This window comes from Chiloscyllium punctatum, unplaced genomic scaffold (genome assembly GCF_047496795.1).
Source record: "Chiloscyllium punctatum isolate Juve2018m unplaced genomic scaffold, sChiPun1.3 scaffold_1251, whole genome shotgun sequence".
Classification (NCBI taxonomy): domain Eukaryota; kingdom Metazoa; phylum Chordata; class Chondrichthyes; order Orectolobiformes; family Hemiscylliidae; genus Chiloscyllium; species Chiloscyllium punctatum.
The window spans coordinates 12,881-38,777 of NW_027310985.1; the positions used below are offsets into that span (position 1 = coordinate 12,881).

General features: G+C 63.1%; 1 protein-coding gene across 1 annotated transcript; it reads right to left on the reverse strand.

Moving 5' to 3' along the window:
- Window positions 1-14,245: 14,245 nt before the first annotated feature.
- LOC140474898 (glycogen synthase kinase-3 beta-like) lies at window positions 14,246-25,419 on the reverse strand (the record flags this gene model as incomplete). Its single annotated transcript, XM_072567738.1, has 5 exons — window positions 14,246-14,407; window positions 19,168-19,299; window positions 19,969-20,048; window positions 21,358-21,468; window positions 25,336-25,419. Coding segments are annotated over 5 exons (569 nt in total), but the record flags the coding sequence as incomplete, so codon positions are not given.
- Between the last annotated feature and the right edge of the window lie 478 nt (window positions 25,420-25,897).

Here is a 25,897-nt window from a genome sequence, read left to right on the forward strand (position 1 = left end):
CTCGCTCTCTCTCTCTGGACTGGGCAGTGGGCTCTCTCTCCCTCTCTCTGGACTGGGCAGTGGGCTCCCTCGCTCTCTCTCAGGACTGTGCAATCATCTCTCTCTGTCTGGACTGGGCAGTCGTCTCTCTCTCTCTCTCTCTCTGTGGACTGGGCAGTGGGCTCTCTCTCTCTCTGGACTGGGCAGTGGGCTCCCTCTCTCGCTCTCTCTCTCTGGACTGGGCAGTGGGCTCTCTCTCTCTCTCTCTCTCTGGACTGGGCAGTGGGCTCTCTCTCTCGCTCTGGACTGGGCAGTGGGCTCTCTCTCTCGCTCTGGACTGGGCAGTGGGCTCTCTCTCTCTCGCTCTGGACTGGGCAGTGGGCTCTCTCTCTCGCTCTGGACTGGGCAGTGGGCTCTCTCTCTCGCTCTGGACTGGGCAGTGGGCTCTCTCTCTCGCTCTGGACTGGGCAGTGGGCTCTCTCTCTCGCTCTGGACTGGGCAGTGGGCTCTCTCTCTCGCTCTGGACTGGGCAGTGGGCTCTCTCTCTCGCTCTGGACTGGGCAGTGGGCTCTCTCTCTCGCTCTGGACTGGGCAGTGGGCTCTCTCTCTCGCTCTGGACTGGGCAGTGGGCTCTCTCTCTCGCTCTGGACTGGGCAGTGGGCTCTCTCTCTCGCTCTGGACTGGGCAGTGGGCTCTCTCTCTCGCTCTGGACTGGGCAGTGGGCTCTCTCTCTCGCTCTGGACTGGGCAGTGGGCTCTCTCTCTCGCTCTGGACTGGGCAGTGGGCTCTCTCTCTCGCTCTGGACTGGGCAGTGGGCTCTCTCTCTCGCTCTGGACTGGGCAGTGGGCTCTCTCTCTCGCTCTGGACTGGGCAGTGGGCTCTCTCTCTCGCTCTGGACTGGGCAGTGGGCTCTCTCTCTCGCTCTGGACTGGGCAGTGGGCTCTCTCTCTCGCTCTGGACTGGGCAGTGGGCTCTCTCTCTCGCTCTGGACTGGGCAGTGGGCTCTCTCTCTCGCTCTGGACTGGGCAGTGGGCTCTCTCTCTCGCTCTGGACTGGGCAGTGGGCTCTCTCTCTCGCTCTGGACTGGGCAGTGGGCTCTCTCTCTCGCTCTGGACTGGGCAGTGGGCTCTCTCTCTCGCTCTGGACTGGGCAGTGGGCTCTCTCTCTCGCTCTGGACTGGGCAGTGGGCTCTCTCTCTCGCTCTGGACTGGGCAGTGGGCTCTCTCTCTCGCTCTGGACTGGGCAGTGGGCTCTCTCTCTCGCTCTGGACTGGGCAGTGGGCTCTCTCTCTCGCTCTGGACTGGGCAGTGGGCTCTCTCTCTCGCTCTGGACTGGGCAGTGGGCTCTCTCTCTCGCTCTGGACTGGGCAGTGGGCTCTCTCTCTCGCTCTGGACTGGGCAGTGGGCTCTCTCTCTCGCTCTGGACTGGGCAGTGGGCTCTCTCTCTCGCTCTGGACTGGGCAGTGGGCTCTCTCTCTCGCTCTGGACTGGGCAGTGGGCTCTCTCTCTCGCTCTGGACTGGGCAGTGGGCTCTCTCTCTCGCTCTGGACTGGGCAGTGGGCTCTCTCTCTCGCTCTGGACTGGGCAGTGGGCTCTCTCTCTCGCTCTGGACTGGGCAGTGGGCTCTCTCTCTCGCTCTGGACTGGGCAGTGGGCTCTCTCTCTCGCTCTGGACTGGGCAGTGGGCTCTCTCTCTCGCTCTGGACTGGGCAGTGGGCTCTCTCTCTCGCTCTGGACTGGGCAGTGGGCTCTCTCTCTCGCTCTGGACTGGGCAGTGGGCTCTCTCTCTCGCTCTGGACTGGGCAGTGGGCTCTCTCTCTCGCTCTGGACTGGGCAGTGGGCTCTCTCTCTCGCTCTGGACTGGGCAGTGGGCTCTCTCTCTCGCTCTGGACTGGGCAGTGGGCTCTCTCTCTCGCTCTGGACTGGGCAGTGGGCTCTCTCTCTCGCTCTGGACTGGGCAGTGGGCTCTCTCTCTCGCTCTGGACTGGGCAGTGGGCTCTCTCTCTCGCTCTGGACTGGGCAGTGGGCTCTCTCTCTCGCTCTGGACTGGGCAGTGGGCTCTCTCTCTCGCTCTGGACTGGGCAGTGGGCTCTCTCTCTCGCTCTGGACTGGGCAGTGGGCTCTCTCTCTCGCTCTGGACTGGGCAGTGGGCTCTCTCTCTCGCTCTGGACTGGGCAGTGGGCTCTCTCTCTCGCTCTGGACTGGGCAGTGGGCTCTCTCTCTCGCTCTGGACTGGGCAGTGGGCTCTCTCTCTCGCTCTGGACTGGGCAGTGGGCTCTCTCTCTCGCTCTGGACTGGGCAGTGGGCTCTCTCTCTCGCTCTGGACTGGGCAGTGGGCTCTCTCTCTCGCTCTGGACTGGGCAGTGGGCTCTCTCTCTCGCTCTGGACTGGGCAGTGGGCTCTCTCTCTCGCTCTGGACTGGGCAGTGGGCTCTCTCTCTCGCTCTGGACTGGGCAGTGGGCTCTCTCTCTCGCTCTGGACTGGGCAGTGGGCTCTCTCTCTCGCTCTGGACTGGGCAGTGGGCTCTCTCTCTCGCTCTGGACTGGGCAGTGGGCTCTCTCTCTCGCTCTGGACTGGGCAGTGGGCTCTCTCTCTCGCTCTGGACTGGGCAGTGGGCTCTCTCTCTCGCTCTGGACTGGGCAGTGGGCTCTCTCTCTCTCTGGACTGGGCAGTGGGCTCTCTCTCTCCCTCTCTGGACTGGGCAGGGGGCTCTCTCTCTCGCTCTCTCTCTGGACTGGGCAGTGGGCTCTCTCTCTCTCTCTCTCTCTCTGGACTGGGCAGTGGGCTCTCTCTCTCTCTCTGGACTGGGCAGTGGGCTCTCTCTCTCTCTCTCTCTGGACTGGGCAGTGGGCTCTCTCTCTCTCTCTCTCTCTCTCTGGACTGGGCAGTGGGCTCTCTCTCTCTCTCTCTGGACTGGGCAGTGGGCTCTCTCTCTCTCTCTCTGGACTGGGCAGTGGGCTCTCTCTCTCTCTCTCTCTGGACTGGGCAGTGGGCTCTCTCTCTCTCTCTCTCTCTGGACTGGGCAGTGAGCTCTCTCTCTCTCTCTCTCTGGACTGGGCAGTGAGCTCTCTCTCTCTCTCTGTCTGGACTGGGCAGTGAGCTCTCTCTCTCTCTCTCTCTCTCTGGACTGGGCAGTGGGCTCTCTCTCTCTCTCTGGACTGGGCAGTGGGCTCTCTCTCTCTCTCTCTCTGGACTGGGCAGTGGGCTCTCTCTCTCTGGACTGGGCAGTGGGCTCTCTCTCTCTCTCTCTGGACTGGGCAGTGGGCTCTCTCTCTCTCTCTCTGGACTGGGCAGTGGGCTCTCTCTCTCTCTCGCTCGCTCTCTCTGGACTGGGCAGTGGGCTCTCTCTCTCTCTCTGGACTGGGCAGTGGGCTCTCTCTCTCTCTGTACTGGGCAGTGGGCTCTCTCTCTCTCTCTCTGTGGACTGGGCAGTGGGCTCTCTCTCTCTCTCTCTCTGGACTGGGCAGTGGGCTCTCTCTCTCTCTCTGGACTGGGCAGTGGGCTCTCTCTCTCTCTCTCTCTCTCTGGACTGGGCAGTGGGCTCTCTCTCTCTCTGGACTGGGCAGTGGGCTCTCTCTCTCTCTGGACTGGGCAGTGGGCTCTCTCTCTCTCTCTCTGGACTGGGCAGTGGGCTCTCTCTCTCTCTCTGGACTGGGCAGTGGGCTCTCTCTCTCTCTCTCTGGACTGGGCAGTGGGCTCTCTCTCTCTCTCTCTCTCTGGACTGGGCAGTGGGCTCTCTCTCTCTCTCTCTGGACTGGGCAGTGGGCTCTCTCTCTCTCTCTCTGGACTGGGCAGTGGGCTCACTCTCTCTCTGGACTGGGCAGTGGTCTCTCTCTCTCTCTCTCTCTCTCTCTCCCTCTGGACTGGGCAGTGGGCTCTCTCTCTCTCTCTCTGGACTGGGCAGTGGGCTCTCTCTCTCTCTCTCTCTGGACTGGGCAGTGGGCTCTCTCTCTCTCTCTCTGGACTGGGCAGTGGGCTCTCTCTCTCTCTCTGGACTGGGCAGTGGGCTCTCCCTCTCTCTCTCTGTGGACTGGGCAGTGGGCTCTCTCTCTCTCTCTCTCTGTGGACTGGGCAGTGGGCTCTCTCTCTCGCTCTCTCTCGGTGTACTGGGCAGTAGGCTCTCTCTCTCGCTCTCTCTCTCTCTGGACTGGGCAGTGGGCTCTCTCTCCCTCTCTCAGGACTGTGCAGTCATCTCTCTCTGTCTCTCTCTCTCTCTGGACTGGGCAGTCGTCTCTCTCTCTCTCTCTCTCTCTCTGGACTGGGCAGTGGGCTCTCTCTCTCTCTGGACTGGGCAGTGGGCTCTCTCTCTCTCTCGCTCTCTCTCTGGACTGGGCAGTGGGCTCTCTCTCTCTGGACTGGGCAGTGGGCTCTCTCTCTCTCTCTCTCTCTGGACTGGGCAGTGGGCTCTCTCTCTCTCTGGACTGGGCAGTGGGCTCTCTCTCTCTCTCTCTCTGTGGACTGGGCAGTGGGCTCTCTCTCTCTCTCTCTCTGGACTGGGCAGTGGGCTCTCTCTCTCTCTCTCTCTGGACTGGGCAGTGGGCTCTCTCTCTCTCTGGACTGGGCAGTGGGCTCTCTCTCTCGCTCTGGACTGGGCAGTGGGCTCTCTCTCTCGCTCTGGACTGGGCAGTGGGCTCTCTCTCTCGCTCTGGACTGGGCAGTGGGCTCTCTCTCTCGCTCTGGACTGGGCAGTGGGCTCTCTCTCTCTCTCGCTCTGGACTGGGCAGTGGGCTCTCTCTCTCGCTCTGGACTGGGCAGTGGGCTCTCTCTCTCGCTCTGGACTGGGCAGTGGGCTCTCTCTCTCGCTCTGGACTGGGCAGTGGGCTCTCTCTCTCGCTCTGGACTGGGCAGTGGGCTCTCTCTCTCGCTCTGGACTGGGCAGTGGGCTCTCTCTCTCGCTCTGGACTGGGCAGTGGGCTCTCTCTCTCGCTCTGGACTGGGCAGTGGGCTCTCTCTCTCGCTCTGGACTGGGCAGTGGGCTCTCTCTCTCGCTCTGGACTGGGCAGTGGGCTCTCTCTCTCGCTCTGGACTGGGCAGTGGGCTCTCTCTCTCGCTCTGGACTGGGCAGTGGGCTCTCTCTCTCTCTGGACTGGGCAGTGGGCTCTCTCTCTCCCTCTCTGGACTGGGCAGTGGGCTCTCTCTCTCTCTCTCTCTCTGGACTGGGCAGTGGGCTCTCTCTCTCTCTCTCTGGACTGGGCAGTGGGCTCTCTCTCTCTCTCTGGACTGGGCAGTGGGCTCTCTCTCTCTCTCTCTCTGGACTGGGCAGTGGGCTCTCTCTCTCTCTCTCTGGACTGGGCAGTGGGCTCTCTCTCTCTCTCTCTGGACTGGGCAGTGGGCTCTCTCTCTCTCTCTCTGGACTGGGCAGTGGGCTCTCTCTCTCTCTCTCTGGACTGGGCAGTGGGCTCTCTCTCTCTCTCTCTCTGGACTGGGCAGTGAGCTCTCTCTCTCTCTCTCTCTGGACTGGGCAGTGAGCTCTCTCTCTCTCTGGAATGGGCAGTGAGCTCTCTCTCTCTCTGGACTGGGCAGTGGGCTCTCTCTCTCTCTCTCTGGACTGGGCAGTGGGCTCTCTCTCTCTGGACTGGGCAGTGGGCTCTCTCTCTCTCTCTCTGGACTGGGCAGTGGGCTCTCTCTCTCTCTGGACTGGGCAGTGGGCTCTCTCTCTCTCTCGCTCGCTCTCTCTGGACTGGGCAGTGGGCTCTCTCTCTCTGGACTGGGCAGTGGGCTCTCTCTCTCTCTCTCTGGACTGGGCAGTGGGCTCTCTCTCTCTCTGGACTGGGCAGTGGGCTCTCTCTCTCTCTCTCTCTGTGGACTGGGCAGTGGGCTCTCTCTCTCTCTCTCTCTCTCTCTGGACTGGGCAGTGGGCTCTCTCTCTCTCGCTCTGGACTGGGCAGTGGGCTCTCTCTCTCGCTCTGGACTGGGCAGTGGGCTCTCTCTCTCGCTCTGGACTGGGCAGTGGGCTCTCTCTCTCGCTCTGGACTGGGCAGTGGGCTCTCTCTCTCGCTCTGGACTGGGCAGTGGGCTCTCTCTCTCGCTCTGGACTGGGCAGTGGGCTCTCTCTCTCGCTCTGGACTGGGCAGTGGGCTCTCTCTCTCGCTCTGGACTGGGCAGTGGGCTCTCTCTCTCTCTGGACTGGGCAGTGGGCTCTCTCTCTCCCTCTCTGGACTGGGCAGTGGGCTCTCTCTCTCTCTCTCTGGACTGGGCAGTGGGCTCTCTCTCTCTCTCTCTCTCTCTGGACTGGGCAGTGGGCTCTCTCTCTCTCTCTGGACTGGGCAGTGGGCTCTCTCTCTCTCTCTCTCTCTGGACTGGGCAGTGGGCTCTCTCTCTCTCTCTCTGGACTGGGCAGTGGGCACTCTCTCTCTCTCTCTGGACTGGGCAGTGGGCTCTCTCTCTCTCTCTCTGGACTGTGCAGTGGGCTCTCTCTCTCTCTCTCTCTGGACTGGGCAGTGGGCTCTCTCTCTCTCTCTCTCTGGACTGGGCAGTGAGCTCTCTCTCTCTCTCTCTCTGGACTGGGCAGTGAGCTCTCTCTCTCTCTCTCTCTGGACTGGGCAGTGAGCTCTCTCTCTCTCTCTCTGGACTGGGCAGTGAGCTCTCTCTCTCTCTCTCTCTGGACTGGGCAGTGGGCTCTCTCTCTCTCTCTCTGGACTGGGCAGTGGGCTCTCTCTCTCTCTCTCTCTGGACTGGGCAGTGGGCTCTCTCTCTCTCTGGACTGGGCAGTGGGCTCTCTCTCTCTCTGGACTGGGCAGTGGGCTCTCTCTCTCTGGACTGGGCAGTGGGCTCTCTCTCTCTCTCTGGACTGGGCAGTGGGCTCTCTCTCTCTCTGGACTGGGCAGTGGGCTCTCTCTCTCTCTCTCTGTGGACTGGGCAGTGGGCTCTCTCTCTCTCTCTCTCTGGACTGGGCAGTGGGCTCTCTCTCTCTGGACTGGGCAGTGGGCTCTCTCTCTCTCTCTCTCTCTCTGGACTGGGCAGTGGGCTCTCTCTCTCTCTGGACTGGGCAGTGGGCTCACTCTCTCTCTGGACTGGGCAGTGGTCTCTCTCTCTCTCTCTCCCTCTGGACTGGGCAGTGGGCTCTCTCTCTCTCTCTCTCTCTGGACTGGGCAGTGGGCTCTCTCTCTCTCTCTCTCTCTCTGGACTGGGCAGTGGGCTCTCTCTCTCTCTCTCTCTCTCTGGACTGGGCAGTGGGCTCTCTCTCTCTCTCTCTGGACTGGGCAGTGGGCTCTCTCTCTCTCTCTGGACTGGGCAGTGGGCTCTCCCTCTCTCTCTCTGTGGACTGGGCAGTGGGCTCTCTCTCTCTCTCTCTCTGTGGACTGGGCAGTGGGCTCTCTCTCTCGCTCTCTCTCGGTGGACTGGGCAGTAGGCTCTCTCTCTCGCTCTCTCTCTCTCTGGACTGGGCAGTGGGCTCTCTCTCCCTCTCTCTCTCTGGACTGGGCAGTGGGCTCCCTCTCTCTCTCTCAGGACTGTGCAGTCATCTCTCTCTGTCTCTCTCTCTCTCTGGACTGGGCAGTCGTCTCTCTCTCTCTCTCTCTCTCTGGACTGGGCAGTGGGCTCTCTCTCTCTCTGGACTGGGCAGTGGGCTCTCTCTCTCTCTCGCTCTCTCTCTCTCTCTCTGGACTGGGCAGTGGGCTCTCTCTCTCTGGACTGGGCAGTGGGCTCTCTCTCTCTCTCTGGACTGGGCAGTGGGCTCTCTCTCTCTCTGGACTGGGCAGTGGGCTCTCTCTCTCTCTCTCTCTGTGGACTGGGCAGTGGGCTCTCTCTCTCTCTCTCTCTCTCTCTGGACTGGGCAGTGGGCTCTCTCTCTCTCTCTCTCTCTGGACTGGGCAGTGGGCTCTCTCTCTCTCTGGACTGGGCAGTGGGCTCTCTCTCTCTCTGGACTGGGCAGTGGGCTCTCTCTCTCTCTGGACTGGGCAGTGGGCTCTCTCTCTCTCTGGACTGGGCAGTGGGCTCTCTCTCTCTCTCTGGACTGGGCAGTGGGCTCTCTCTCTCTCTCTGGACTGGGCAGTGGGCTCTCTCTCTCTCTCTCTGGACTGGGCAGTGGGCTCTCTCTCTCTCTCTCTGGACTGGGCAGTGGGCTCTCTCTCTCTCTCTCTCTCTCTGGACTGGGCAGTGGGCTCTCTCTCTCTCTCTCTGGACTGGGCAGTGGGCTCTCTCTCTCTCTCTGGACTGGGCAGTGGGCTCACTCTCTCTCTGGACTGGGCAGTGGGCTCACTCTCTCTCTCTCTCTCTCTCTCCCTCTGGACTGGGCAGTGGGCTCTCTCTCTCTCTGGACTGGGCAGTGGGCTCTCTCTCTCTCTCTCTCTGGACTGGGCAGTGGGCTCTCTCTCTCTCTCTCTGGACTGGGCAGTGGGCTCTCTCTCTCTCTCTGGACTGGGCAGTGGGCTCTCCCTCTCTCTCTCTGTGGACTGGGCAGTGGGCTCTCTCTCTCTCTCTCTCTGTGGACTGGGCAGTGGGCTCTCTCTCTCGCTCTCTCTCGGTGGACTGGGCAGTAGGCTCTCTCTCTCGCTCTCTCTCTCTCTGGACTGGGCAGTGGGCTCTCTCTCCCTCTCTCTCTCTGGACTGGGCAGTGGGCTCCCTCTCTCTCTCTCAGGACTGTGCAGTCATCTCTCTCTGTCTCTCTCTCTCTCTGGACTGGGCAGTCGTCTCTCTCTCTCTCTCTCTCAGTGGACTGGGCAGTGGGCTCTCTCTCTCGCTCTCTCTCTCTCTCTGGACTGGGCAGTGGGCTCTCTCTCTCTCTCTCTCTGGATTGGGCAGTGGGCTCTCTCTCTCTCTGGACTGGGCAGTGGGCTCTCTCTCTCTCTCTCTCTGGACTGGGCAGTGGGCTCTCTCTCTCTCTGGACTGGGCAGTGGGCTCTCTCTCTCTCTCTCTGGACTGGGCAGTGGGCTCTCTCTCTCTCTCTCTCTGGACCGGGCAGTGGGCTCTCTCTCTCTCTCTGGACTGGGCAGTGGGCTCTCTCTCTCTCTGGACTGGGCAGTGGGCTCTCTCTCTCTCTCTGGACTGGGCAGTGGGCTCTCTCTCTCTCTCTGGACTGGGCAGTGGGCTCTCTCTCTCTCTCTGGACTGGGCAGTGGGCTCTCTCTCTCTCTCTGGACTGGGCAGTGGGCTCTCTCTCTCTCTCTGGACTGGGCAGTGGGCTCTCTCTCTCTCTCTGGACTGGGCAGTGGGCTCTCTCTCTCTCTCTGGACTGGGCAGTGGGCTCTCTCTCTCTCTCTGGACTGGGCAGTGGGCTCTCTCTCTCTCTCTCTCTCTGGACTGGGCAGTGGGCTCTCTCTCTCTCTCTCTCTCTCTCTCTGGACTGGGCAGTGGGCTCTCTCTCTCTCTCTCTCTCTGGACTGGGCAGTGGGCCCTCTCTCTCTCTCTCTGGACTCGGCAGTGGGCTCACTCTCTCTCTGGACTGGGCAGTGGGCTCTCTCTCTCTCTCTGGACTGGGCAGTGGGCTCTCTCTCTCTCTCTCTCTCTCTCCCTGGACTGGACAGTGGGCTCTCTCTCTCTCTCTCTGGACTGGGCAGTGGGCTCTCTCTCTCTGGACCGGGCAGTGGGCTCTCTCTCTCTCTGGACTGGGCAGTGGGCTCTCTCTCTCTCTCTCTGGACTGGGCAGTGGGCTCTCTCTCTCTCTCTCTCTCTCTGGACTGGGCAGTGGGCTCTCTCTCTCTCTCTCTCTCTTGACTGGGCAGTGGGCCCTCTCTCTCTCTCTCTGGACTGGGCAGTGGGCTCTCTCTCTCTCTCTCTCTCTGGACTGGGCAGTGGGCTCACTCTCTCTCTCTCTCTCTCTCTGGACTGGGCAGTGGGCTCTCTCTCTTTCTCTGGACTGGGCAGTGGGCTCTCTCTCTCTCTGGACTGGGCAGTGGGCTCTCTCTCTCTCTCTCTCTGGACTGGGCAGTGGGCTCTCTCTCTCTCTGGACTGGGCAGTGGGCTCTCTCTCTCTCTCTCTGGACTGGGCAGTGGGCTCTCTCTCTCTCTCTCTCTCTGGACTGGGCAGTGGGCTCACTCTCTCTCTCTCTCTCTCTCTGGACTGGGCAGTGGGCTCTCTCTCTTTCTCTGGACTGGGCAGTGGGCTCTCTCTCTCTCTGGACTGGGCAGTGGGCTCTCTCTCTCTCTCTCTCTGGACTGGGCAGTGGGCTCTCTCTCTCTCTGGACTGGGCAGTGGGCTCTCTCTCTCTCTCTCTGGACTGGGCAGTGGGCTCTCTCTCTCTCTCTCTCTGGACTGGGCAGTGGGCTCTCTCTCTCTCTCTCTCTGGACTGGGCAGTGGGCTCTCTCTCTCTCTGGACTGGGCAGTGGGCTCTCTCTCTCCCTCTCTGGACTGGGCAGTGGGCTCTCTCTCTCTCTCTCTCTGGACTGGGCAGTGGGCTCTCTCTCTCTCTGGACCGGGCAGTGGGCTCTCTCTCTCTCTGGACCGGGCAGTGGGCTCTCTCTCTCTCTCTGGACTGGGCAGTGGGCTCTCTCTGGCAGTGGGCTCTCACTCTCTCTCTCTGGACTGGGCAGTGGGCTCTCACTCTCTCTCTCGACTCTCTCTCTCTCTGGACTGGGCAGTGGGCTCTCTCTCTCTCTCTCTCTCTGGACTGGGGCAGTGGGCCCTCTCTCTCTCTCTCTGGACTCGGCAGTCGGCTCACTCTCTCTCTGGACTGGGCAGTGGGCTCTCTCTCTCTCTCTGGACTGGGCAGTGGGCCTTCTCTCTCTCTCTCCCTGGACTGGACAGTGGGCTCTCTCTCTCTCTCTCTCTGGACTGGGCAGTGGGCTCTCTCTCTCTCTCTCTCTGGACTGGGCAGTGGGCTCTCTCTCTCTCTCTCTGGACTGGGCAGTGGGCTCTCTCTCTCTCTCTGGACTGGGCAGTGGCTCTCTCTCTCTCTGGACTGGGCAGTCGGGCTCTCTCTCTCTCTGGACTGGGCAGTGGGCTCTCTCTCTCTCTCTGGACTGGGCAGTGGGCTCTCTCTCTCTGGACTGGGCAGTGGGCTCTCTCTCTCTCTCTGGACTGGGCAGTGGGCTCTCTCTCTCTCTCTGGACTGGGCAGTGGGCTCTCCTCTCTCTCTCTCGGACTGGGCAGTGGGCTCTCTCTCTCTCTGGACTGGGCAGTGGGCTCTCTCTCTCTCTGGACTGGGCAGTGGGCTCTCTCTCTCTCTGGACTGGGCAGTGGGCTCTCTCTCTCTCTGGACTGGGCAGTGGGCTCTCTCTCTCTCTGGACTGGGCAGTGGGCTCCCTCTCTCTCTGGACTGGGCAGTGGGCTCTCTCTCTCTCTCTCTGGACTGGGCAGTGGGCTCTCTCTCTCTCTCTGGACTGGGCAGTGGGCTCTCTCTCTCTCTGGACTGGGCAGTGGGCTCTCTCTCTCTCTGGACTGGGCAGTGGGCTCTCTCTCTCTCTCTGGACTGGGCAGTGGGCTCTCTCTCTTTCTCTGGACTGGGCAGTGGGCTCTCTCTCTCTCTGGACTGGGCAGTGGGCTCTCCTCTCTCTCTCTCTCTGGACTGGGCAGTGGGCTCTCTCTCTCTCTGGACTGGGCAGTGGGCTCTCTCTCTCTCTCTCTGGACTGGGCAGTGGGCTCTCTCTCTCTCTCTCTCTGGACCTGGCAGTGGGCTCTCTCTCTCTCTGGACTGGGCAGTGGGCTCTCTCTCTCCCTCTCTGGACTGGGCAGTGGGCTCTCTCTCTCTCTCTCTCTCTGGACTGGGCAGTGGGCTCTCTCTCTCTCTGGACCGGGCAGTGGGCTCTCTCTCTCTCTGGACCGGGCAGTGGGCTCTCTCTCTCTCTCTGGACTGGGCAGTGGGCTCTCTCTCTCTCTCTGGACTGGGCAGTGGGCTCTCACTCTCTCTCTCTCTGGACTGGGCAGTGGGCTCTCACTCTCTCTCTCTCTCTCTCTCTCTCTGGACTGGGCAGTGGGCCCTCTCTCTCTCTCTCTGGACTCGGCAGTCGGCTCACTCTCTCTCTGGACTGGGCAGTGGGCTCTCTCTCTCTCTCTGGACTGGGCAGTGGGCTCTCTCTCTCTCCCTGGACTGGGCAGTGGGCTCTCTCTCTCTCTCTGGACTGGGCAGTGGGCTCTCTCTCTCTCTCTCTCTCTCTCTGGACTGGGCAGTGGGCTCTCTCTCTCTCTCTCTGGACTGGGCAGTGGGCTCTCTCTCTCTCTCTCTCTGGACTGGGCAGTGGGCTCTCTCTCTCTCTCTCTGGACTGGGCAGTGGGCTCTCTCTCTCTCTCTCTGGACTGGGCAGTGGGCCCTCTCTCTCTCTCTCTGGACTCGGCAGTCGGCTCACTTCTCTCTCTGGACTGGGCAGTGGGCTCTCTCTCTCTCTCTGGACTGGGCAGTGGGCTCTCTCTCTCCCTGGACTGGACAGTGGGCTCTCTCTCTCTCTCTGGACTGGGCAGTGGGCTCTCTCTCTCTCTCTCTCTGGACTGGGCAGTGGCTCTCTCTCTCTCTCTCTCTGGACTGGGCAGTGGGCTCTCTCTCTCTCTCTCTCTGGACTGGGCAGTGGGCTCTCTCTCTCTCTCTGGACTGGGCAGTGGGCTCTCTCTCTCTCTCTCTGGATGGTGGGCTCTCTCTCTGGACTGAGGGGCTCTCTCTCTCTCTCTCTGGACTGGGCAGTGGGCTCTCTCTCTCTCTCTCTGGACTGGGCAGGTGGGCTCTCTCTCTCTCTCTGGACTGGGCAGTGGCTCTCTCTCTCTCTGGACTGGGCAGTGGGCTCTCTCTCTCTCTCTGGACTGGGCAGTGGGCTCTCTCTCTCTCTCTGGACTGGGCAGTGGGCTCTCTCTCTCTCTCTGGACTGGGCAGTGGGCTCTCTCTCTCTCTGGACTGGGCAGTGGGCTCTCTCTCTCTCTGGACTGGCAGTGGGCTCTCTCTCTCTCTGGACTGGGCAGTGGGCTCTCTCTCTCTCTGGACTGGGCAGTGGGCTCTCTCTCTCTCTGGACTGGGCAGTGGGCTCTCTCTCTCTCTGGACTGGGCAGTGGGCTCTCTCTCTCTCTGGACTGGGCAGTGGGCTCTCTCTCTCTCTGGACTGGGCAGTGGGCTCCCTCTCTCTCTGGACTGGGCAGTGGGCTCTCTCTCTCTCTCTCTGGACTGGGCAGTGGGCTCTCTCTCTCTCTCTCTGGACTGGGCAGTGGGCTCTCTCTCTCTCTGGACTGGGCAGTGGGGCTCTCTCTCTCTCTGGACTGGGCAGTGGCTCTCTCTCTCTCTGGACTGGGCAGTGGGCTCTCTCTCTCTCTGGACTGGGCAGTGGGCTCTCTCTCTCTCTGGACTGGGCAGTGGGCTCTCTCTCTCTCTGGACTGGGCAGTGGGCTCTCTCTCTCTCTGGACTGGGCAGTGGGCTCTCTCTCTCTCTGGACTGGGCAGTGGGCTCTCTCTCTCTCTCTGGACTGGGCAGTGGGCTCTCTCTCTCTCTCTCTCTCTCTCTGGACTGGGCAGTGGGCTCTCTCTCTCTCTCTCTCTCTCTCTGGACTGGGCAGTGGGCTCTCTCTCTCTCTCTCTGGACTGGGCAGTGGGGCTCTCTCTCTCTCTCTCTGGACTGGGCAGTGGGCTCTCTCTCTCTCTGGACTGGGCAGTGGGCTCTCTCTCTCTCTGGACTGGGCAGTGGGCTCTCTCTCTCTCTGGACTGGGCAGTGGGCTCTCTCTCTCTCTGGACTGGGCAGTGGGCTCTCTCTCTCTCTGGACTGGGCAGTGGGCTCTCTCTCTCTCTGGACTGGGCAGTGGGCTCTCTCTCTCTCTGGACTGGGCAGTACGCTCTCTCTCTCTCTGGACTGGGCTGTGGGCTCTCTCTCTCTCTCTCTGGACTGGGCAGTGGGCTCTCTCTCTCTCTCTCTCTCTTTCTCTGGACTGGGCAGTGGGCTCTCTCTCTCTCTCTCTGGACTGGGGCAGTGGGCTCTCTCTCTCTGGACTGGGCAGTGGGCTCTCTCTCTCTCTCTCTCTCTCTCTGGACTGGGCAGTGGCTCACTCTCTCTCTGGACTGGGCAGTGGGCTCTCTCTCTCTCTGGACTGGGCAGTGGGCTCTCTCTCTCTCTGGACTGGGCAGTGGGCTCTCTCTCTCTCTGGACTGGGCAGTGGGCTCTCTCTCTCTCTGGACTGGGCAGTGGGCTCTCTCTCTCTCTGGACTGGGCAGTGGGCTCTCTCTCTCTCTGGACTGGGCAGTACGCTCTCTCTCTCTCTGGACTGGGTCGTGGGCTCTCTCTCTCTCTCTGGACTGGGCAGTGGGCTCTCTCTCTCTCTGGACTGGGCAGCGGGCTCTCTCTCTCTCTCTCTCTCTCTCTGGACTGGGCACTGGGCCCTCTCTCACTCTCTCTCTCTCTCTGGACTGGGCAGTGGGCTCACTCTCTCTCTCTCTCTCTCCTTGGTATTCCTTGGCCCCGCTGTCCGTGAGCACTCACCGATATTTGAGGTGTAGTCTGTCGCTCCGAAGATGAGCTCGGGTGCTCGGTAATACCGTGAGCAGATGTATGACACATTGGCTCGCCCCTCACCAGCTGCTTTGCACTGCAATCCGAACAGAGCGATGGTTACCGACCGCGACACCGCGCACTCAGAGCTCCTTCGGTGCCCCTCTGCCGCTCGGCTCAGGGCAGGCCAGGCCCACAGCCAGGCCGCATGGAGACCTTCACCGTCATGCTGCCCCAACTCTCCAGCTCAGAGCCCGTGGCCGGTAAATCCATGGGAGACAACCAACACCGGTCCCTGTGCGCCAACCCTCAGGCCTTGGGCGAGGGGGAACACATTCAGTGCCAGGCTGTTGTGTGCAATGTGAGACATGCCCACCCTGGAACAAGGGGAGATCCGCACTGACGAGCCCCCCCCCCCCCCCGTGGGCCGACACACAGGGGAGCGATCAATGGAGCGCCAGTAACCAGGACCAGTAAACACACACGGCCAACAGGGTCCTCACGGTGGATTCAGGACAACACAGACAAGGCAGCATGTACACAGGAGACAAACATCCCCCCCACCCCCTCGGTGAGGCACAGACTCGGTATCTCCCCCGCCCCCTCGGTGAAGTACAGACTCGGTATCTCCCCCGCCCCCTCGGTGAGGCACAGACTCGGTATCTCCCCCTCCCCCTCGGTGAGGCACAGACTCGGTATCTCCCCCTCCCCCTCGGTGAGGTACAGACTCGGTATCTCCCCCTCGGTGAGGTACAGACTCGGTATCTCCCCCTTGGTGAGGTACAGACTCGGTATCTCCCCCTCCCCCTCGGTGAGGCACAGACTCGGTATCTCCCCCTCCCCTCGGTGAGGCACAGACTCGGTATCTCCCCCTCCCCCTCGGTGAGGCACAGACTCGGTATCTCCCCCTCGGTGAGGTACAGACTCGGTATCTCCCCTCCCCCTTGGTGAGGTACAAACTTGGTATCTCCCCATCTCCCCCTCCCCTCGGTGAAGTACAGACTCGGTATCTCCCCCTCCCCCTCGGTGAGGCACAGACCCGGTATCTCCCCCCTCCCCCTCCCCCTCGGTGAAGTACAGACTCGGTATCTCCCCCTCCCCCTCGGTGAAGTACAGACTCGGTATCTCCCCCTCCCCCCTCGGTGAGGCACAGTCTCGGTATCTCCCCCTCCCCCTCGGTGAAGTACAGACTCGGTATCTCCCCCTCCCCCTCGGTGAGGCACAGACTCGTATCTCCCCCTCCCCCTCGGTGAGGCACAGACTCGGTATCTCCCCCTCCCCCTCGGTGAGGCACAGTCTCGGTATCTCCCCCTCCCCCTCGGTGAGGCACAGACTCGGTATCTCCCCCTCCCCCTCGGTGAGGCACAGACTCGGTATCTCCCCCTCCCCCTCGGTGAGGTACAGACTCGGTATCTCCCCCTCCACCTCGGTGAGGTACAGGATCGGTATCTCCCCCTCCCCCTCCCCCTCGGTGAAGTACAGACTCGGTATCTCCAACTCCCCCTCCCCTCGGTGAAGTACAGACTCGGTATCTCCCCCTCCCCCTCGGTGAGGCACAGACTCGGTATCTCCCCCTCCCCCTCGGTGAGGTACAGACTCGGTATCTCCCCATCTCCCCCTCCCCTCGGTGAAGTACAGACCCGGTATCTCCCCCTCCCCCTCCCCTCGGTGAGGTACAGACTCGGTATCTCCCCCTCCCCCTCCCCCTCCCCCTCGGTGAAGGCACAGACTCGGTATCTCCCCCTCCCCCTCCCCTCGGTGAGGTACAGACTCGGTATCTCCCCCTCCCCCTCCCCCCTCCCCCTCGGTGAAGTACAGACCCGGTATCTCCCCCTCCCCCTCCCCCTCGGTGAGGCACAGACTCGGTATCTCCCCCTCCACCTCGGTGAGGTACAGACTCGGTATCTCCCCCTCCCCCTCGGTGAGGTACAGACTCGGTATCTCCCCCTCCCCTCGGTGAAGTACAGACTCGGTATCTCCCCCTCCCCTCGGTGAAGTACAGACTCGGTATCTCCCCCTCCCCCTCCCCCTCGGTGAGGTACAGACTCGGTATCTCCCCCTCCACCTCGGTGAGGTACAGACTCGGTATCTCCCCCTCCCCCTCGGTGAGGTACAGACTCGGTATCTCCCCCTCCCCCTCGGTGAGGCACAGACTCGGTATCTCCCCCTCCCCCTCGGTGAAGTACAGACTCGGTATCTCCCCCTCCCCTCGGTGAAGTACAGACTCGGTATCTCCCCCTCCCCCTCCCCCTCGGTGAGGTACAGACTCGGTATCTCCCCCTCCACCTCGGTGAGGTACAGACTCGGTATCTCCCCCTCCCCCTCGGTGAGGTACAGGATCGGTATCTCCCCCTCCCCCTCCCCCTCGGTGAGGTACAGACTCGGTATCTCCTCCTCCCCCTCCCCCTCGGTGAGGCACAGACTCGGTATCTCCCCCTCGGTGAGGTACAGACTCGGTATCTCCCCCTCGCCCCTTGGTGAGGTACAAACTTGGTATCTCCCCCTCCCCTCGGTGAGGTACAGACTCGGTATCTCCCCCTCCCCTCCCCTCGGTGAGGTACAGACTCGGTATCTCCCCTCCACCTCGGTGAGGTACAGACTCGGTATCTCCCCCTCCCCCTCGGTGAGGTACAGACTCGGTATCTCGCCCCTCCCCCTCGGTGAGGCACAGACTCGGTATCTCCCCCTCGGTGAGGTACAGACTCTGTATCTCCCCCACCCCCTCGGTGAGGCACAGACTCGGTATCTCCACCTCGGTGAGGTACAGACTCGGTATCTCCCCCTCCCCCTCGGTGAGGCACAGACTCGGTATCTCCCCCTCGGTGAGGCACAGACTCGGTATCTCCCCCCTCGGTGAGGCACAGACTCGGTATCTCCCCCTCGGTGAGGTACAGACTCGGTATCTCCCCGTCCCCCTCGGTGAGGCACAGACTCGGTATCTCCCCCTCCCCCTCGGTGAGGCACAGACTCGGTATCTCCCCCTCCCCCTCGGTGAGGCACAGACTCGGTATCTCCCCCTCCCCCTCGGTGAGGCACAGACTCGGTATCTCCCCCTCCCCCTCGGTGAGGCACAGTCTCGGTATCTGCCCCACCCCCTCGGTGAGGCACAGACTCGGTATCTCCCCCTCCCCCTCGGTGAGGTACAGACTCGGTATCTCCCCCTCCCCCTCGGTGAGGCACAGACTCGGTATCTCCCCCTCCCCCTCGGTGAGGCACAGACTCGGTATCTCCCCCTCCCCCTTAGTGAGGCACAGTCTCGGTATCTCCCCCACCCCCTCGGTGAGGCACAGACTCGGTATCTCCCCCTCCCCCTCGGTGAGGCACAGACTCGTTATCTCCCCCTCCCCCTCGGTGAGGCACAGACTCGGTATCTCCCCCTCCCCCTCGGTGAGGCACAGACTCGGTATCTCCCCCTCCCCCTCGGTGAGGTACAGGATCGGTATCTCCCCCTCCCCTCTCCCCCTCGGTGAGGCACAGACTCGGTATCTCCCCCTCGGTGAGGCACAGACTCGGTATCTCCCCCTCCCCCTCGTGAGGCACAGACTCGTTATCTCCTCCTCCCCTCGGTGAGGCACAGACTCGGTATCTCCCCCTCCCCCTCGGTGAGGCACAGACTCGTTATCTCCTCCTCCCCCTCGGTGAGGCACAGACTCGGTATCGCCCCCACCCCCTCGGTGAGGTACAGTCTCGGTATCTCCCCCTCCCCCCTCGGTGAGGCACAGTCTCGATATCTCCCCCACCCCCTGATGTACCCTCTCAGTGGTGTCCCTGGGTCCATTCTGACCCTTCCCTATCAACACAGGAGCGTGGAGTGGGACAGACCCCCCCCCCATCTCCAGCCGAACCCAGCCATGGCTTTCCCTGCACACTCACCCCTCCAAACCCCTTCCACCCTCAGAGCTCTCCTCACTCCATGACGCTGTATTGCCCACTGCCTGCAAATATCCCAGACTGACTGAGTGTGGGGGGCACGGGCCCACCTCCTCACCCCCACTCCCATTGAGCGACTGCGCCTGAACACCCCCTCAAAATCCACCCGGGTCAAACCCCACCGAGGCCGGACATGTTTGTCCAGGATCGTGTGTGTGTGTAGGATGCTGGAGGATATTCCCAGCCTGGCTCGGCTCATCCATTGTTTAACCACCTGAGGCACGGTGCCAAGTCTCGCAGCCCAGCGTCTGCCCTGTGAGCCTGGACAGTGAACCAAATCCCCTCCCAGCCCCTCCATCAGTGCTCTGCACATAGCTAGCAGCAACAAATCCCCCTAACCCCTTCCAGCCCAAATACTCCCCCCCATCAAATCCAACACCTCTTTGTGGGCGGCACGGTGGCACAGTGGTTAGCACTGCTGCCTCACAGCGCCAGGGACCCAGGTTCAACTCCCGACTGTGTGGAGTTTGCACGTTCTCCCTGTGTCTGCGTGGGTTTCCTCCGGGTACTCCGTTTCCTCCCACAGTGCTCAGGGATGTGTAGGTTAGGGTGGATTGGCCATGGGAAATTACCCACAGTGCTCAGGGATGTGTAGGTTAGGGTGGATTGGCCATGGGAAATTACCCACAGTGTTCAGGGTTGTGTAGGTTAGGGTGGATTGGCCATGGGAAATTACCCACAGTGCTCAGGGATGTGCAGGTTAGGGTGGGATTGGCCATGGGAAAATTACCCACAGTGCTCAGGGATGTGTAGGTTAGGTGCATTAGTCAGGGGTAAATGTTGGGTAATAGCAGAAGGGAGTAGGTCTGGGTGGGATACTCTTCAAAAGGGTCAGTGTGGAATTGTTGGGCTGAAGGATTCTATCCCAAGTGGCTGACCTGCCCCTGAACGGGCAGGAGGTGAGCCCTGACACATGAAGACACCTACCTGCCGAAGTCACAGAGCTTCAGCACTGCTGTCTCAGGGTCCACCAGCAGGTTCTGAGGTTTGATATCTCGATGGCACACCCCCTGGGAATGGATGTACGCAAGGACTGCGGAATAACTGGTATATGTACACCTGGGAGAACGGGGGGGGTAGAGAGAGAGAGAGAGCATGGGGGAGAGAGGGGAAAGAGAGAGACAGGGGAGGGGGGGAGAGAGCACAGGGGAGGGGGGGAGAGAGAGCGCAAGGGAGGGGGGGGAGAGAGAGCGCAAGGGAGGGGGGGGAGAGAGAGCGCAAGGGAGGGGGGGGGAGAGAGCAGGGGAGGGGGGGAGAGAGAGCAGGGGAGGGGGGGGGAGAGAGAGCAGGGGAGGGGGGGAGAGAGAGCGCAAGGGAGGGGGGAGAGAGAGCAGGGGAGGGGGGGAGAGAGAGCGCAAGGGAGGGGGGAGAGAGAGCAGGGGAGGGGGGGGGAGAGAGCAGGGGAGGGGGGGGGAGAGAGAGCAGGGGAGGGGGGGGGGAGAGAGCGCAAGGGAGGGGGGAGAGAGAGCAGGGGAGGGGGGGAGAGAGAGCGCAAGGGAGGGGGGAGAGAGAGCAGGGGAGGGGGGGGAGAGAGCGCAAGGGAGGGGGGAGAGAGAGCAGGGGAGGGGGGGGGAGAAGAGAGCAGGGGAGGGGGGGGGGGGGGAGAGAGAGAGAAGAGAGAGAGAGAGAGCGGTGTCAGACACACAATTCCAGCCGGCCCTCTCGCGGGGAGAATTAAAATTCTGGATAGTACATGCAACAAAGCAGTGAGAAACACGTGCAGTGTACCCTGACAGATGATCCACAGCCTGCACCATTCTACCCTGGCACAAACCACGAGACCAGGTCCACGATTGCACTACATACACCTGAAAAAGCAAGGAGCTCTTCAGTACACAGTGACCGCGCAGCAGAAACTCTCCCACAGCAGCTGTCCCCCCCCCACCCCTACACCCCCCTCCCCATGCCATCTCCAGCAGAACACCCTCGGAACAGCACCCAGTCAGCAACCTTATCAAACTGTCTGTGTGATGCTGAAGGGAGGGAGCGCCGCACTGAGGGAGTGCCGCACTGTCGGAGGGTCAGTGCTGGGGGAGGGCCGCACTGTCGGAGGGTCAGTGCTGAGGGAGTGGGCACTGTCAGAGGGTCAGTGCTGAGTGAGGGCCGCACTGTCGGAGGGTCAGTGCTGAGGGAGTGGGCACTGTTGGAGGGTCAGTGCTGAGGGAGTGCCGCACTGTGGGAGGGTCAGTGCTGAGGGAGTGGGCACTGTTGGAGGGTCAGTGCTGAGGGAGTGGGCACTGTCGGAGGGTCAGTGCTGAGGGAGTGCCGCACTGTGGAGGGTCAGTGCTGAGGGAGTGGGCACTGTCGGAGGGTTAGTGCTGAGGGAGTGGGCACTGTCGGAGGGTCAGTGTTGAGGGGGGTGGGCACTGTCAGAGGGTCAGTGTTGAGGGGGTGGGCACTGTCAGAGGGTCAGTGTTGAGGGGGGGGCACTGTCAGAGGGTCAGTGTTGAGGGGGTGGGCACTGTCAGAGGGTCAGTGCTGAGGGAGTGTTGCACTGTCGGAGGGTCAGTGTTGAGGGAGTGGGCCCTGTCGGAGGGTCAGTGCTGAGGAATGTTGCACTGTCGGAGGGTCAGTGTTGAGGGAGTGGGCACTGTCGGAGGGTCAGTGCTGAGGGAGTGGGCACTGTCGGAGGGTCAGTGCTGAGGGAGTGGGCACTGTCGGAGGGTCAGTGTTGAGGGAGTGGGCACTGTCGGAGGGTCAGTGCTGAGGGAGTGCCGCACTGTCAGAGGGTCAGTGCTGAGGGAGTGCCGCACTGTCGGAGGGCCAGTGCTGAGGGAGTGCCGCACTGTCGGAGGGCCAGTGCTGAGGGAGTGCCACACTGTCGGAGGGTCAGTGCTGAGGGAGTGGGCACTGTCGGAGGGTCAGTGCTGAGGGAGTGCCGCACTGTCAGAGGGTCAGTGCTGAGGGAGGGGGCACTGTCGGACGGTCAGTGCTGAGGGAGTGACGCACAGTCGGAGGGTCAGTGCTGAGGGAGTGCCGCACTGTCGGAGGGTCAGTGCTGAGGGAGTGGGCACTGTCGGAGGGTCAGTGCTGAGGGAGTGCCACACTGTCGGAGGGTCAGTGCTGAGGGAGAGTGGGTGGTCCATCGCTCGAAGCTGAGTGAGAGTGAACACTCACCTTGATGTAAATCATGGGGATTTGTTGCTTGGCCTTGCTGAAGTGTCGGGCAACTCGATAAACTGTCTCTGGAACGTAGTCTAGAACCAGATTTAAGTAAACCTCATCTTTCTGTTGGACACAAAAAACATCTACAGTAACCCTAACCCTATCAGAGAGTGCACCCCCAGCCCCCAGGGTCCATCACCCCCAGCCCAGAGCGTCCATCGCCCCCAGCCCCCAGCCCAGAGGGTCCATCGCCCCCAGACCCCACAGCCCCGAGGGTCCATCGCCCCCAACCCCCAGCCCCGAGGGTCCATCGCCCCCAACCCCCAGCCCCGAGGGTCCATCGCCCCCAACCCCAGCCCCGAGGGTCCATCGCCCCCAACCCCCAGCCCCGAGGGTCCATCGCCCCCAACCCCCAGCCCCGAGGGTCCATCGCCCCCAACCCCCAGCCCCGAGGGTCCATCGCCCCAACCCCCAGCCCCGAGGGTCCATCGCCCCCAACCCCCAGACCAGAGGGTCCATCGCCCCCAACCCCCAGCCCCGAGGGTCCATCACCCCCAACCCCCAGCCCCCAGCCCCCAGCCCAGAGGGTCCATCGCCCCCAGCCCCCAGCCCAGAGGGTCCATCGCCCCCAACCCCCAGCCCCGAGGGTCCATCGCCCCCAACCCCAGCCCCGAGGGTCCATCGCCCCCAACCCCCAGCCCCGAGGGTCCATCGCCCCCAACCCCCAGCCCCGAGGGTCCATCGCCCCCAGCCCCCAGCCCAGAGGCTCCATCGCCCCCAGCCCCCAGCCCCGAGGGTCCATCGCCCCCAGCCCCGAGGGTCCATCGCCCACCCCCAGCCCCGAGGGTCCATCGCCCCCAGCCCCGAGGGTCCATCGCCCCCAGCCCCGAGGGTCCATCGCCCCCCAGCCCCGAGGGTCCATCGCCCCCAGCCCCGAGGGTCCATCGCCCCCAGCCCCGAGGGTCCATCGCCCCCAGCCCCGAGGGTCCAATCGCCCCCAGCCCCGAGGGTCCATCGCCCCCAGCCCCGAGGGTCCATCGCCCCCAGCCCCGAGGGTCCATCGCCCCCAGCCCCGAGGGTCCATCGCCCCCAGCCCCGAGGGTCCATCGCCCCCAGCCCCGAGGGTCCATCGCCCCCCAGCCCCGAGGGTCCATCGCCCCCCAGCCCCGAGGGTCCATCGCCCCCAGCCCCGAGGGTCCATCGCCCCCCAGCCCCCAGCCCCGAGGGTCCATCGCCCCCCAGCCCCGAGGGTCCATCGCCCCCAGCCCCCCAGCCCCGAGGGTCCATCGCCCCCCAGCCCCGAGGGTCCATCGCCCCCAGCCCCGAGGGTCCATCGCCCCCCAGCCCCCCCCCCCGAGGGTCCATCGCCCCCAGCCCCGAGGGTCCATCGCCCCCAGCCCCGAGGGTCCATCGCCCCCAGCCCCGAGGGTCCATCGCCCCCAGCCCCGAGGGTCCATCGCCCCCAGCCCCCAGCCCCGAGGGTCCATCGCCCCCAGCCCCGGGAGTCCATCACCCCCAGCCCCCAGCCCAGTACGGAGAACAAGACACTGACCCCTCACCCAGCACCCACTGGCCCCACGCGAACCAACACCTGTCCCCTCCTCACTCCCACTCCCTGTCAAAGAACCCCTCCCCTCCGTACAAACACCCTCCGACCCCCTCCCCTCCCCCTCCGTACACTCACCCTCTGACCCCTCCACTCCCCCCTCCCTACACTCACCCTCCGACCCCCCTCCCCCCTCCGTACACTCACCCTCCGACCCCCTCCCCTCCCCCCTCCGTACAAACACCCTCCGACCCCCTCCCCTCCCCCTCCGTACAAACACCCTCCGACACCCTCCCCTCCCCCCTCCGTACAAACACCCTTCCGACACCCTCCCCTCCCCCTCCGTACAAACACCCTCCGACACCCTCCCCTCCCCCTCCCTACACTCACCCTCCGACCCCCTCCCCCCTCCGTACACTCACCCTCCCGTCCCCCTCCCCCCCTCCGTACAAACATCCTCCGACCCCCTCCCCTCCCCCCCTCCGTACAAACACCCTCCGACCTCCGACCCCCTCCCCTCCCCCCTCCGACCCCCTCCCCCCCTCCGTACACTCACCCTCCGACCCCCCTCCCCTCCCCCCTCCGTACACTCACCCTCCGTCCCCCTCCCCCCCTCCGTACACTCACCCTCCGTCCCCCTCCCCCCTCCGTACAAACACCCTCCGTCCCCCTCCCCTCCCCCCTCCGTACAAACACCCTCCGACCCCCTCCCCTCCCCCCTCCGTACACACACCCTCCGACCCCCTCCCCTCCCCCCTCCGTACACACACCCTCCGACCCCCTCCCCTCCCCCCCTCCCTACACTCACCCTCCGACCCCCTCCCCTCCCCCCTCCGTACACTCACCCTCCGTCCCCCTCCCCCCTCCGTACACTCACCCTCCGTCCCCCTCCCCTCCCCCTCCGTACACTCACCCTCCGTCCCCCTCCCCCCTCCGTACACTCACCCTCCGTCCCCCTCCCCTCCCCCTCCGTACACTCACCCTCCGTCCCCCTCCCCCCTCCGTACACTCACCCTCCGTCCCCCCTCCCCTCCCCCTCCGTACACTCACCCTCCCTCCCCCTCCCCCTCCGTACACTCACCCTCCGTCCCCCTCCCCCCTCCGTACACTCACCCTCCGTCCCCCTCCCCTCCCCCCTCCGTACACTCACCCTCCGTCCCCCTCCCCCCTCCGTACACTCACCCTCCGTCCCCCTCCCCCCTCCGTACACTCACCCTCCCTCCCCCTCCCCCTCCGTACACTCACCCTCCGACCCCCTCCCCTCCCCCCTCCGTACACTCACCCTCCGTCCCCCTCCCCCCCTCCGTACACTCACCCTCCGTCCCCCTCCCCCCTCCGTACACTCCACCCTCCCTCCCCCTCCCCCCTCCGTACACTCACCCTCCGACCCCCTCCCCTCCCCCCTCCGTACACTCACCCTCCGTCCCCCCTCCCCCCTCCGTACACTCACCCTCCGTCCCCCTCCCCTCCCCCTCCGTACACTCACCCTCCGTCCCCCTCCCCCTCCGTACAACACCCTCCGACACCCTCCCCTCCCCCCTCCGTACTCACCCTCCGACCCCCTCCCCCTCCGTACACTCACCCTCCGACCCCCCTCCCCTCCCCCCTCCGTACACTCACCCTCCGACACCCCTCCCCCTCCCCCTCCGTACACTCACCCTCCGACCCCCCTCCCCCCCTCCGTACACTCACCCTCCGACACCCTCCCCCCTCCGTACACTCACCCCTCCGACACCCTCCCCTCCCCCTCCCTACACTCACCCTCCGACCCCCTCCCCTCCCCCTCCGTACAAACACCCTCCGACACCCTCCCCTCCCCCTCCGTACACTCACCCTCCAACCCCTCCCCCCACTCTACCCTCACCCTCCAAACCCCTCCCCCTCCATACACTCACCCTCTGACCCCTCCCCTCCCCCCTCCATACACTCACCCTCTGACCCCTCCCCTCCCCCCCGTACACTCACCCTCCGACCCCCCTCCCCCCTCCGTACACTCACCCTCTGACCCCTCCCCTCCCCCTCCATACACTCACCCTCCGACCCCCTCCCCCTCCGTACAAACACCCTCCGAACCCCTCCCCTCCGTACACTCACCCTCCGACTCCTCTCCTCCCCTCCCCCCTCCGTACACTCACCCTCCGACCCCCTCCCCCTGTCCCTCAATGACCTTACCCTGCCAGGTCACAGTGACCCCTATCCCTCAGTGACCTCACCCTGCCAGGTCACAGTGACCCCTGACCTTCAGTGACCTTAGCCTGCCAGGTCACAGTGACCCCCTGACCCTAAGTGACCTTACCCTGCCAGGTCACAGTGACCCTGTCCCTCAGTGACCCCCTGCCCCTGCCAGGTCACAGTGACCCCCTGTCCCTCAGTGACCTTACCCTGCCAGGTGACAGTGACCCCTGACCCTTGACCCTCAGTGTCCCTGACCCAGCCTCTCCTACCTTCTCGCCGGTGGAATAGAAGAAATAACGCAGTCTCACGATGTTCTGGTGATTGAGTTTCCGCATTATCTGTAACTCACGGTTCTGCAGGAAAACAGACGACCGAGTGTTACTGGGATCCTGCTCTGCTGCAAGGATATCCTCAGCTCAGCAAACAGCATGCAGGCTGGACCCTCCAGGTATATAAAGGGAGGAGGACCAAGAGAGACAGGGTCATGGAATACCCACCGGTTGGCGGAATTTAGGACGACGTACAGCTATGTTCCGAGCAAGAGGGTAACGGCGTGTGGTTGAGGGTCTTGAAGAGCGTTAAGGATGGCTCCGTCCCCAGGGCCTGATGGGATTGATCCCAGGATACGTAGGGAGGTGACTTGGCAGAGATTTTTCTCCCCTCTCCCCCAGAAGGTTGAACAAATACCTAACGCTGCTGCAAGGCAAACGGATCATCCAGATTATGATAGGCCATCAGCCTGACATTAGACGGCATGACACTCCTGGAGAAGGTTCTCAGGGACAGAGTTTACTCGCGGTTGGAAGATAAGGGACTTACTCAGGGTAGCAA